Source organism: Hippichthys cyanospilos, chromosome 14 (genome assembly GCF_059441005.1).
Source record: "Hippichthys cyanospilos isolate Australia breed blue-spotted pipefish chromosome 14, RoL_Hcya_1.0, whole genome shotgun sequence".
Classification (NCBI taxonomy): Eukaryota; Metazoa; Chordata; class Actinopteri; order Syngnathiformes; family Syngnathidae; genus Hippichthys; species Hippichthys cyanospilos.
The window spans coordinates 18,244,954-18,258,666 of NC_142382.1; the positions used below are offsets into that span (position 1 = coordinate 18,244,954).

A 13,713-nucleotide genomic window follows, 5' to 3' on the forward strand; every position below is an offset into this window, starting at 1 on the left:
ATGGCTTGTCACACGATGTTAGATTTTGGCATGTTGGTCTGCTGCATTATTTCTACAATTATGTCAACGGATGACGTCACCTTCCTCAGCAGTGAGTATTTTTTTAAAATAAACTAACGCTGTATATTGTAATAGATATTGAACTGAATAAATGTTTTGTGTAAATGTTCAGATGGTAAATAATCACTTGCACCTTAGGTTTATTTCTTGTGTTCATCTTTTAGCAACAATAATGGAACATAGCATGACACCCATTTTTTTTATTTATGCATATGTAACTATTTAATGTTGATTATTCATTAATTCCTCTTTCATTAGCACGACTGTTAAATGCTTGTTTGTGACATTAGGTAGTTTCTGGAGGCTTTGCCATGTTTTGTCTTTTTGTGGGAGAGGGGCACATTTTTAAATGGAATTCAAACGAAATAAACTAAACAATTTCAAATTATGTATTATATCTGAAAGGATACCTTTCATTGAAATGCTTGTGTCTTTTTTGCTGTATGATGAACCTGATTAGAACCAAAAATCAAGAAATGTAAGCGTTTTGCTGGTTTCTCGGATAAATTCTATATATGTATAGATGTAAATTCTGTACCTGTAAAGCCATCCATCCCTTAGCTTGGCCACTTATCCCTACGGGGGTTGCGGGTGTGCTGGACCCCAACACAACAGGTGATATACTGTACAGTACAGTCTTGAACTGGTTGCCAGCCAATTGCAGAGCACACAGACAAACAACCATCCACACTCACAAACACACCTAAGGGCAATTTGTAGTGTCCAATGTATCTACCATGCATGCTTTTGGGAATATGCAACCCAGAGAAAGCCCACACAGACACAGGGGGAACATGCTTACTTCTGGCTGGCGCCAGAGGCGAACCCGCGACCTCTGCACTGCAAGGTGGATGTGCTAACCAGTCTTTGACTTACCTGCCCAACTATTACTTTTTTGTTAAATTAAATAACATAAATATACAAAGGAAAAATGACATTTACCTTTGAGGCGACGTGAGTTGAGCTGATGGTGGGTGGAGGCGGAGGGCAGCAGAGACAAACCCGCAGAATTTTTTTTTCTTAAACGAGAACTGTTTTCAAACAAGAAGTTTTTTTTAAACAATGACTTTTTTTGTTAAAATGAGAACCTTTTTAAACGAGAACTTTTTTTAAACAAGAACAAATCACCGGCGATTTCATTCTCTTTAATCCATAAGCGAAGCAGCCTCTCCATTTTGTTGTTGACCGAGGTCCGTCCCCTGGCAAGGAAAGTGACGCCCTTAGAAGACTTGCTTGCTTTAATAGCTTCCTTGTTCTTGAGAATTGTAGTGATTGTCGAGCGGTTACGACCATACTCGCTAGCAAGGTTAACTATGCGTGCGCCTTTGTATTTTTTTATTATCTCCTGCTTGGTTTCTATTGTCATCATCCCCTTACTTCTTCCTTTACCCCCACTTGCAATTTTAGAAGTCATGTCTAACAGATAAAAGTTTGCAAAGTCTTCAAAACACACCAACCAGCTCGTGCCATCAAGCAAGATAGGGAGTTCGGCCAATAGCATATCGGCATTTCTGTGATTGACGTGACGGCGGCCAATAGCATTCGGTATCTCCGTGACTGCCTTAATCGACCAATAGCATATCGGCATTTCCGTGACATGCTAGAAAAGTTGTTTTTGTTGATGTAGCAAAGCGAAAAAAATAGTGCGAACACACTGACTGGCATGTTGGATGGTTCGTAAGACGAAAGGTTATTGCGTAAAAGGGGGACAGAAAAACGCCGCGGTCCACGTCGTACGATGAAAACTACGTAAAACAGTGGGTTTGTAAACCGGTGGCCCTCTGTATACAATTTTGGGTAAATTTGTGATGTGTAAATTTTATTTACAGTACTAGTTCAAGTGCCTGTTCCATTGTCAATTATGAGCACGTGTAATCAGGATGCAATCAAGCATGTAATCAAGGGCATGCAAACAACACAATGACCAAGTCACACCGCAAAGTTCAATCACTTACATCATGACAGGTATTATTAATCATCTGATATTTGACTGTCAAGCTGCTAAGTTGCATTAAGGTTTTGCTCTTAACTCAATACTGCAATTATTGAATTTCATTAACATAAAATGTGCTTGTGCATTCCTCTACCAATAATGTATTTTCTACTTTAGAATGTTAGTTTCAGCATCTGTTACGGGTTTTCAAATGTTTCACCATGTATGCTACAGATACATCCATTCAAAAATTGATAATGTCATCATATCAAGAAAGTCTTCAAACACTTGATGAAAAAGTCTTTCAAACCAGACAAAGGTAATCAACTCACAAAGTGAAATGCTATCCTCTGTTAAACTGTTGTTTCTATGGGAAAAATACCTGTCCAAAAGGGACCACATCGAGCTGTACGTTTTTGTTTTCTTTTAATTTGTATGCGTAGACAAAGCTCAACCATGTCTACCACGCATGGCTTCACGCTGCGTAGACAAACTGAGACAGAGACCCTCAAGATGGGAAGCGCTGCTGAGCTTTTTCAATCAACTCTTCAAGGCCTTCACAAAAAACTAAAGCAGAGGTATAAAAGGGATATCACAACAGCAGGTAGGCTCACTTTTGATTATAAAAGGCAAGGATGTGTTCAATCATTTAGCTTCCTCTCATTTAGGCTGCTATTTTTCTCGCTGATGCTGTGGTAAAATGATTAAATGTTTTGCTCCAAAGATTTGCTTACATGGGAGCATGTGGAGTTGATGGCAGAGCTTTCAGGTTGTCCACCTCCAGTGTATCCAGCCATCTGCCAGTATCATTACCTTGACAAGTATCGCTCCATAAATGGCAGGTGCAACAACAGGTACTGTAGTTAGCTGATGTCATTGCATTGATTTCAAGTCATATCCCATCAGACTACATTGAGAGAGTTAATCATTTTAAAGGTTCACGTGAACTTTAAGATAGACAGTATAAAACGTAAAAAACAAGAAATTGGGAACAAATTGGCTGTCAATGGACTGTCACTGTGGTTTTTTTCAACTTTTGAGTTTACTGTTGAATCTTAAAAAAACAAACAAACAAAAAAACATGTTATTCCTCTTTATCTCTTTTAGTGCCATGGATGAATTCTCATCTTTAAAACAGGAATAACATCATTTTTTTATGAAGGGTAGCTGATACCCTAGACTAATGCTTACCTAATAAAAGCCAATTTATCACTGCAGTGATAACTGTGACCATTGGATAGTAGTGTTTCCACACATACTACACATACTGAACATACTTAAAATTAAGGAATGGAAATCAATCTTTCATATGATACCACCCTTATTTACAAACATAGCACACACTATTCTATTGGCCATGAAAGAGAGTGAAAATGCTAAATACAGTATACTGGCCTTTTAGAGGTTTCCTTTTTCAATAACACTTGGCACTGAAAGAGTTAAGAAACAATTTTGACAAGAGAACATATCAAATGTTGTTACTTAACCAAAGAATCTTTTACTTTTCATCTGTTTCAAAGGATAATTACAATCATCATAAATTTTGAAATACCATAATTACATAAAGTAACACCAAATACAGGACACCTAAAATGAAGGACAAAAGTAGGAGTGTGTCCTATTAACGGTAACTTGCAAATTAGATTAGACACCATTTGGGTAGGATTGATCTGTCAGCCACAGAGGTCGGGTTTTGACGCACAGATGCACATTTTTATATTGGCTGTATTGTTATTCACAGTAATTAGCATAATGGGTGAACGTCAGTTGGCTGGTAGCATCAAGTACCTGTTGCAGCTAACAGCAGTTCATGTTAGCTGAGCTTATTACGGCATTATTTTACAATAAAAAAAAGCGGGCAGACTAAACCAACATCTGAGTCCATCCTTGTTCACACACAGGAATTTTACTAAAACCGAGAGTAAAAAGTTATGATGATGCAAGCTGATTCAATTAAGAGTGCACTGGTTAGAGCAGTGATTCTCAAATGGGGGTACAGGTACACTTGGGGGGTAAATGAAGGAACTCCAGGGGTTAGCTGAGATGGTAAATAAAACAAACATGGAAAAATCCCTTAAAAATAATAACTGAATCAATCAAATGTTTTAAGGAAATAAGTTCAAAAAAACAAATGTAATGTTCAGTAGGTTATTCAATTTCATTATTTACAAACCTAGATTGTCCCCCATACTACATAATGGTTCAATCACCTTGTCACGTGTCTCATTACCACTTAAGTTAATGATTCATTTTTGCGAACAGATCTCTACTATGATCCTAAAAGAGGACACTTTAAGTTGAATATTTTTGATAGGACGAATATTTCTAATTATTTCTTTTTGTGAACAGGTCTAACACTTTATAATGACTATTTTTGTGGACACATTTATCAACTAAATTACATCTTTTTGATAACAGATCTCTATTCTAATCCCAAAAGAGAATGCTTTATGTTTAATATTTTTCTGTGGACAAATATTTATTTATAATTATTCCTTTTTCAGAACAGGTCTCACACTTTTGTTGATTTTTCTTATGGACAAATATTTAATAATAATTAAGTCAATGATTTATTCTTATGAGCAGATCTCTACTGTAATCCAAAAAAGGATGATTATGTTTATTATTTTTCCGTGGACAAATATTTATTTATAATTCTTTTTGTTTGTTTGTTTGTTTTGAATGGGTCTTGCACTTTATGTTGATTATTTTTTGTGGACAAATATTTATTAATAATTCAGTTGTTTTATTTTTATAACAGATCTCTTCTATGATCCAAAAGAGGACACTTTGTGTAGATTTTCTTTTTTTTGGACCAATACAAATGAAGTTTGAAAGTTTAGTAATTCAGACATTGATGCCATGTTTTAAGTCTTTAAGTGTTTTTTTTAACCTACACATGCTTTGCAACTAGCTAAAAGATACTTGGATGAAAACATATTTCACAGGTGGTACTTCTCTGAAAAAGGTTGAGAACCACTGGGTTCAAAAACACGGAAAGGGAATCTATTTGACTCGTTTAGAATTGCAGTCCTTAAGCATAGTATAATCATAAACTTGTTGAAACGGCGATGCTGGTCAACTTTGGGTATTTAAATGAAATTGAAGGCGAACTGCATTGCAGGGAGAGGTAAAACAGCTTCAAGCGTTACACTGGCAATGTGTTCACAAACCACTCACAATATGGGAAATCTGATGCAAATTTAACTTAATGCGCAACAGATATAATATTATATATATATATATATATATATATATATATATATATATATATATATATATATATATATATATATATATATATATATATATATATATATATATATAAAACTTTCGGATATGAATACAAGAAAATATGAAGAGTTTTGCTGAAGTTTTGACATTGCTGCCAAAGTGTTGGTGCGTTTTATACAAGATAACATAGAAAATTTATAGATTTATTTTAGAAAAATGTATTCACTGAAAAAAGCACAGAACACGTAAAGGCAAAAACTATAATTGTCAAAGTATCAACTCAAAAACACGGGTAAATATCAATCATAAAAGCATAAAAATGGGGGCGTCATCATGTAAATTTGTGAGGGAGGAGGACACTCAATAGCCCATTGTCAATTATTTGTAACAGTCCAATTCGAGACAAAAACATCAAGTCACAGATGAGCAGAAGAAAACATGTTGATGAATTCAGAACTTTTGGGTAAGTCTAAAGTTATTTATGCAGGGTTGACATATTATTCAATCTTTGTGGAGCCTGGTCCTTCAAAGGTGAACATAAAGCAAAGCAGTTAGTTGTGAAGGCAAAATCTTTTGTGCTTTGTGAATGTGTTACTCTGGTGTTCTACTGACTTCATAGGCACATTTTAGTTTGGGTTATCTGACACTCCAAATGCTACAACCCAAGGAGTATTGAACTATTGAGGTCTCACTGTTACTCTTCACATCTTGATGTTTTGTTTTGGGTTTTTTTTGCCAGGTACAATCATCTCTGGGGAGCTGCCAACATCCCTTTGATTAGGTGGCTTCCACCTCAATATGAAGATGGAGTGCGACAACCCAAAGGTTGGAATGCAGGAAGGCTGTATAATGGATTTGAGCTGCCCATGGTAATCTGCAAAACTATTGATATTTTTAACACAGTGCTACTAATGCTCCAGTAAATGTAGCGTTCAATTAATTTTGAAAACCAAATTAATTCAAAGCAGCAGAATCGTGCGTGACAGGTCAGGATTGTGGAATTATAGGCCAATGCATTCAAAGATATTTATCTTAAAATAATTTTTGCTTTACCAGTGAATATTATGTCATTCACTTTCAATGTCAGTTTTCATATACAATAATTCATCACACATAAAAATGAAGAGCCTTGCCCCTTTTTATCCAGTATGCATTTAGAGACCATTCATTCATTTTTCCAAGTACTTCATTAATTTATTGGAACAACCATTATCATTTTTTTGTTTCTTTTTCAATTAACCCCTGGGTGTCTAGAGATTTTTCAATAACCTGGCCTTATTATCACTCAACATAGGCTGACATAGGGAAAGCATATATATTTATATATTAAGCACTGTGCACAAGTCCCACAATGCATAGCAAAAACTTTGCATTATGATAGTCAGGCTAAGCCACAATGAAATCATTGAAAGGCTTACTAACGTCCTAAGTTTTCCGCTGGCGCCCTATGGTGGTTTTGGTTTCTCAACACAAAATTTTCTATTTTTGACAATATTTCCAACTTTTAATGGTCGTAAAGGAGCCTGACATGGGCTAAATTTGACATCTTCTGCTGTGTACTTCTCAACGTCCCGTTTGCAAGCATTAAGAAAAAATGGCAGGACAGCATAGTGAAAGTCGGCATGTTTTGAAATAATTTAGCATCAAAAACATCTAACACACACACACACACACACACACACACACACACACACACACACACACACACATATATATATATATATATATCAAACTATACTTTGTGTTAAATTTCAACAGCCAAAGCTCATCAGCAAAAAGATCATGGAGAGCTCTATCAAATGTAAAGATAATACTTACTCTCATATGCTTGTGGAGTGGGGCCAGTATATCGACCATGACATAACGTTGACACCGCAAAGCCCTGGGAAACCTGGAGATGATTGCCTCAACTCCTGTAAAAATGAGCATCCCTGCTTTCCAATCCAGGTAAACTGAAACCACAACAAATGTTCTCTCACCTGATTTACAATCCAATTTGGCATGGCGTTCCAAATGATTATTTCCTTGAGTTGTAGCTTTTCTGTGGAAGTTGTTGCATTTGTTATTTGCCTCTTCTGTCTAAAACAGATATTAATCTGAATATTTAGTTTTGAGATCAAACTGATTGAAGGGTAATTAAATCACTAACAAGCATTAGCACGTCACTTTTTTGAATGAAACTGTCTATTCTATTGAAAGGAACTTTCTGCTGAGGAAAAGCTCAACTTTGTAAAATGAATGAAAACATTAAACATTTGAAGTTTGTAGTTTACTATTTGAAAAAACGTAATTGTCATGTAAATCAGACAGCAACTCTGGGAGGGGCTCCAATGTTAACTCATTGACTGCAAGATCAGTTAAAATATTAGTAGTAGTTTATATTTATATAAAAAGTATTTAAAATGTATTATGTTTATATATATATATATATATATATATATATATATATATATATATATATATATATATATATATATATATATACAGTGGTACCTCGGTACTCGACCATAATCCGTTCCGAGGTGGTGGTCGAGCACCGATTTGGTCGAACACCGAAACCAATTTTCCCATAAGAAATAATGGAAACTATTTTAATCCGTTTTTACCATTAAGAAAAATACCTAAAATATTATAAGAACATGTATCTAAACAACAATGAGGACGTAAATGTGCACAAGCGGTACATGATAAAGATATATAAAGCATTATTAAGCATTTTGTATAATTTACTTACGTTTTGGAGAGTGGCTGATGGCATACGGGAATGGATGCGGCGAGGACGGGAGGGAGGGTTAATCCTTGGAAGGGGAATCCCCTTTCATGATGACGCTAGGTAACGCGCCTTCAGGGGTTTTCTCCCTTCTCTCTCTCTTCTGTGGAGGTAAATCTGGCTGGGCAGTAGCCTTCCTCTATTCTTTAAGAAGGAACCTGTCCATTGTAAGTTGCTTCTGCCTTTTTTGTTTGTCTCTTCCGTTCGATAGTGGTCCTCACTGTTTTTCTCTTTGCCTTCCCCTTATCACTATCTCTCTTAGGACCCATCATTAAGGGCTAGCGCAACACAAAAAAGTTGAAAATTGGGAAGAAATACGTACTCAAACAAACTGCGTAAGTCTTACTCCGTTGGCGGTCTGAGTTGAACTGGCGCTTGAACTAGCCGAAAAGAGCCGAGGAGCGCGTTCGGGTCGGCTCGGCTAGGCTCGGCTAGTCGAGCACGGCTAGGCTCGGCTAGTCGAGCACCGAAAATCTGATCGAGGTCCGATGCATTACCTACTTGATTTTTTTGGTCGAGCACCGATTTGGTCGAGTATAGAGGCGTTCGAGGACCGAGGTACCACTGTATATATATATATATATATATATATATATATATATATATATATATATATATATATATTGTGGCATCACAAGGGGACGTGTAGTAGAGGGCCGCTACTTCCCCTTCTGTGCACCAATGCCACACCCCAAAATGGCCGAGATGCCGAGGACTCCAAGGCCCAGCATGCATCACGGCCTCAACAGGTGTAGCTGATCAAGTAATGGGATAAAAGCCGACCTGGCTGATTGAAGCGAGAGACTGGGCTGCTGAGGCCGAGAGACGTGAAGCAAGAGAGTGCCACCAGACAAAGCCAGAGAGTTGTGAGAACAGGTTTTATTTGGACTTTGACCGTTTTTTTAACTGCTTTAAGTTGTACTTTGTGCGCCAGTTTTGGAAACCCGTGAACAGACTTTATTTCAAGTTTTTGCATTTTTGATCATAAATCTTTCCTGCTTTCGTTTGTACTTTGTAAAGAGAATAGTTTGAACTCTAAGAGCCAACCTGATTTTGATTGCTGTCTTTTGACCACCTGTTTTGATATAGTTTCTTTGAACTTTGAGTGACAAAATAAACATTTTATTGAGAACATCTGACCTCTGTGACCCCATCTGCCCTGTCACACCCCACGCGACCCCACAACATTTATTTATATATATATATATATATATATATATATATATATATATATATATATATATAGCTGTTACTGCCTAGTTAAAATGGGTTATTGAAGTCTATTGCCATCAACGGTAGTGAATGAGTGAACTTTTGACTTGAAAAACAAACGTTTTTAGGTCAAGATTGTATAGCATTTATCAGTGTTTGTTACGGCAGGAGGAGAGAGGACCCAAGAGCACGCACGAACTGGTAAGGGCAATGGCAGAGCGTTTATTGAACAGAAGGTGCAGGTAGTTGTGGGAGCTGATGGGAGCGTGGCACAGAGGTCTGGGGGGTTGCGGAGTCAGGGGAGCTGGGGTTTGGCTGGCAGCCGGGCGAAGGAAAGCAGACGGGAAGGGGACTTGGGCAGACTGGTTAAAGCGGCAGGCTAGCGGGCGGTCAGAGGCAGGTAGGGTCGAAATACCAAGGATCCAGTCAATTCGGCAGGCAATCGGGTGGTCAAGGACAAACAGGGTCGGACAACAGGCAGGCTGGCAGGAGGAATTGCTGGAAAGCTCGGCGTAGCGCAGGGACGATCTGGCGGGTTGTGGAGGGAAGTGACCGGGCTTTATACTGGGCGGGTGAGTGGTTGCAGGTGTTATTGTTTGGGGCTGATTAGCAGGAGGGCTGAGCAGGTGAGGCTGGAAGTGAGGTGGCTGAACTGGAGAACTGTGACAGTGTTATAATGACAGATATATTCCAGAGTTCTGAAAAGCCTAGTTTTGTTTTAGATTTTTTAGCTGGTGTGCTTAGAAGTTCATCTTTGGTATTACTGGTTTTAAAAACAAATGAACCTAACCTAAATCACATTGACCATTTGGGAAAATGAACCAAAATATTGATCTGATGTACAGTAATTCCCCCTTTTTGTGGTTAATGGGGACCCCTGCAATTAATGAAATTGCAGGGTTAGTCAATCACATCTCCCTCATGAAACTTACAGACACAGTTAGGTAGATGCAATGGAAAAGGAGGAAAGAGCAGCGCTGCACCGGAGCGTTGTAAATCTCTTAGCTAGATTTCTTTTTTAATAAATTGGAATTTCAAGTGTAAACTCTGATTGTTATCATGTTTGGGCAACATATAGTTACACTGTTATACAGTTACTGTATAAATTTAATAATTTAAGATTGAAATAAATACGTGTACTGCAGTAGTTAGACATCCGAGGAGTGCCCATGGCAAGTGCATTTATTGTTAACCCGTCAGTCTGGTATGCAGGGAACCTTCACAGTGTGTCTCTCCGTAATAAAGCTTATGTTTTGTTTTTTTTTCTTAATGGAAAAAAAAACATTTTCGATGCATTGAGGGTGCGATATGGGAGGCGCGAAGTAGCGGAGGGATCCCTGTATTGTGTATTATAATTTCCTTTCTTTTCTGCAGGTGCATAATTCCTCAAGTACACAAAGTTGCATGCCTTTCAATCGCTCTTTAGCGGCCTGCTTCAACACTTTTGAAACTGACATCTCTGAAGCCTTACAGCAACAACAGATGAACGCCATCACATCCTTCATTGATGCTTCAGTTGTGTATGGCTCTAGTCCTGAAGTGAACAAGGGTCTGCGAGACCTCGGTGGCTTAAATGGGAAACTCCGTGTTAATAAGCATTTTAAGGACCCCAAAGGAAGACCCTACTTACCCTTTGAAGAATCTCTACAATCAATCTGTCTCCATGGTGAGGATAATATGGCATGTTTCCGTGCTGGAGACAGTCGAGTCAACGAGGGTCTGCCTCTGATTAGTTTGCATGTGCTGTGGCTGAGGCAACACAATAAAATAGCAGAGACACTTAAACAACTCAACAGTCACTGGAATGCAGACACCGTATATGAAGAAACACGCAAGATTATCGGGGCTCTGCACCAGGTATAGTATAGGACTGCACAGGTGATAAAACATTGGTGCAGTGTCCTGACTTTCATTCTATCTGCCCTTCGGCTTTCAAAACTACATGACACTGTTTTCTGCTTTTTCTTAGATTATTACTATGAGAGATTATCTTCCCAAAATAATTGGCAAAGACTTTTTCGACAGTTATATTGGACCGTATGGAGGATACGATCCAACTGTGGACCCATCTGCCTCAAATGTTTTTGCAACAGCGGCGTTCCGGTTTGGTCATGCAACTATCTCCCCAGTTGTCAAGAGACTCAATGAGAGCTACCAGACACATGAATTGTTCCGTAGTTTGAAGCTGCATGAGACCTTTTTCAGTCCATGGAGAATTATCAAAGAAGGTAAGTAAGTTACATTGCTTGTCATTCATGTACTGTGTTGGCACTGTAATATGTGTTACGAATGGAACAATTAGGCTTGGAAATGTAAACATTTTAACATGGAAAGCAAAGTGTTATTCTAGGAGCCAGCAAGGCCTTCTCTTTGGCTTAACCTGACATCATTATTTATATATATATATATATATATATATATATATATATATATATATATATATATATATATATATATATATATATATATATATATATATACACACACACACATATATAAAAGTCCGCAACGCACGCCGCCGCGTCAATTCCACAGTTCAGCAAGCCCCAAAGAGGGAAAAAAAATGTGTGTTCTCCTTTGGCTTCATTCAATCAACCAGCAAAAGCAAGTGCAAGCTCGTCTGTGCCATTGCCATCGAGACAAAAGGAGCAAACGGTTTCCTCCTGTTAATTGGCACTATCGTGTGTACAAATATATATTACTTGGGTCGAGATTCAATTAATTCACTTCAAAGTTAAAATGAACTATGTATGTACGTACTCACCCATTGTAAATGAAGCAGTTTTAACATTTAGTATGTATTGTGTTTTCATTTATTCATATTTGTTTCCTGTTTTGAATTAATGTGTTAGCACGTTTGATTGAGAGGAGGGGAGAGTGCTCGACTCGCACTGAAAGAAAAAAAAAAGATTTGATCATGCGCTGTTATAGCACGGCATTCACAGCTTCACAGTGAATGTGACCCATGTAGAGTCACCTTCGGTGACCCAAGAAGCCAATTTTAGACTAATGCAATGAAGTGTTCCAGGCAAACTTAACACAAACGACTGAGTTGATGATGAACAGAAAATAAGTGCAATTATCTAAAAACGCCTGCAGATGGAGACAAAACAACACAAATACAGTCAACCCCCAAGAGTCATGACAGTTGTTTTTGTCGCAAAGTGGGGAAAATACCGTAAAGAGGGGACAAAAAAACTCAGTATTCCACATTGCAACATGAAAAAAACATAAGCCAGGGACGCTGTAACACGGGGCGATCCACTGTATTTGTTTCTTATTTTTATTTTCTTCTGTCTTTTTTATTTTTATTCTATTCCATTTCCCTGTACTTTCCTTTGTTGTTGTACTTTATTTTGCTTATTGTACATATTTACATAAATGATTATAATGTTCTCATATTTGTTTGCTTTAAATCAAAGGTTAGCACAGAGAAACAAATTCAAAATTACACGTCCCAAGAAAATGAAACAAAAGTTGATGTTTTTATGTTTTAAGGCGGGATTGACCCAATCCTGAGAGGTGCGATTGGAACAGAAGCAGCAGCCCTTCGTTCAAACAACCTGATGTCAGAGGCGCTGACTGAGAGGCTGATTGTTTTAACTATCCCACAAGACATGGACCTGGCTTCACTGAACCTACAGCGAGGACGAGATCATGGTCTTCCAGGTTTGTTTCTAAGTGGGCAATCCACAACAATGTGGGTGGAAGGAAGGCAGAGTACCCGAAGAAGACTCACACAAGCAAGGAGAGAAGATGCAAACTCCAGAAGCAGGAATTGAACCCAAGACCGTTGAAATGTGAGGGAGACATGCTAACCAGTCTGCCACTGGGCCACCCCATGACAGTCCTTTTATTAGGTGAACTGGTCTAGTCTGATGAGATTCGGAAAGATTAATCATATTGTCTTAAAAATGACAGTAATGGAAATGTTCAAACCATTTGCATTATGACTATTAAGACTGTTTGCTTGACAGATTCACAAGGTTACACACTTTAAAGCTATACAACGATATTTTTGCTTCTCCTGCTGTATCATGATGAGTAGACGAATCGGGATGCTCTATTTATATACAGTGGGCCCCCGGGTAACGAACTTAATCCGTTCAGCGGCTACGCTCGTAACTCGAACTGCTCGTATAACGGGCAATCCAAACCTATGTTAATTCGTGAATGCGTGCAACGCGTGCAAAAACTTTAGGCAAGAATATCACGACTTTATACACGTATTAAAAATAAGTAACAATCTACTGTACAGTTAAATTAAATAACAGATACCAAGGAATAATGACATTTACCTTTGGAGCAATGTAACTTGAGCTGGGTGGAGGCGGAGGGGAGCAGAGACCAACCCGCAAAGTAAACACAGTTACGTTGATTTGCTATTGCTCTTACAATGTCACAGTCACTGTTTCAGTCACAGTGTCAGTCACGGAGATGCTAAAACATCATCCTCTTACTTCTTCCTTTACTGCTACTAGCAATTTTAGAAGCTATGTCTAAC

At 38.0% G+C, this 13,713-nt stretch overlaps 1 protein-coding gene across 1 annotated transcript in view; it reads left to right on the top strand.

The window, feature by feature from the left end:
- The window catches only part of tpo (thyroid peroxidase), a 34,295-nt gene continuing 20,582 nt past the window's right edge, over window positions 1–13,713 (top strand). Inside the window, exons 1-9 of the mRNA XM_088432805.1 lie at window positions 1–91; window positions 2,228–2,312; window positions 2,437–2,597; window positions 2,718–2,847; window positions 5,967–6,096; window positions 6,986–7,174; window positions 10,584–11,066; window positions 11,179–11,437; window positions 12,708–12,878. Of these exons, the coding sequence (XP_088288931.1) occupies window positions 1–91; window positions 2,228–2,312; window positions 2,437–2,597; window positions 2,718–2,847; window positions 5,967–6,096; window positions 6,986–7,174; window positions 10,584–11,066; window positions 11,179–11,437; window positions 12,708–12,878 (1,699 nt within the window). The remainder of the gene's footprint in view (window positions 92–2,227; window positions 2,313–2,436; window positions 2,598–2,717; window positions 2,848–5,966; window positions 6,097–6,985; window positions 7,175–10,583; window positions 11,067–11,178; window positions 11,438–12,707; window positions 12,879–13,713) is intronic.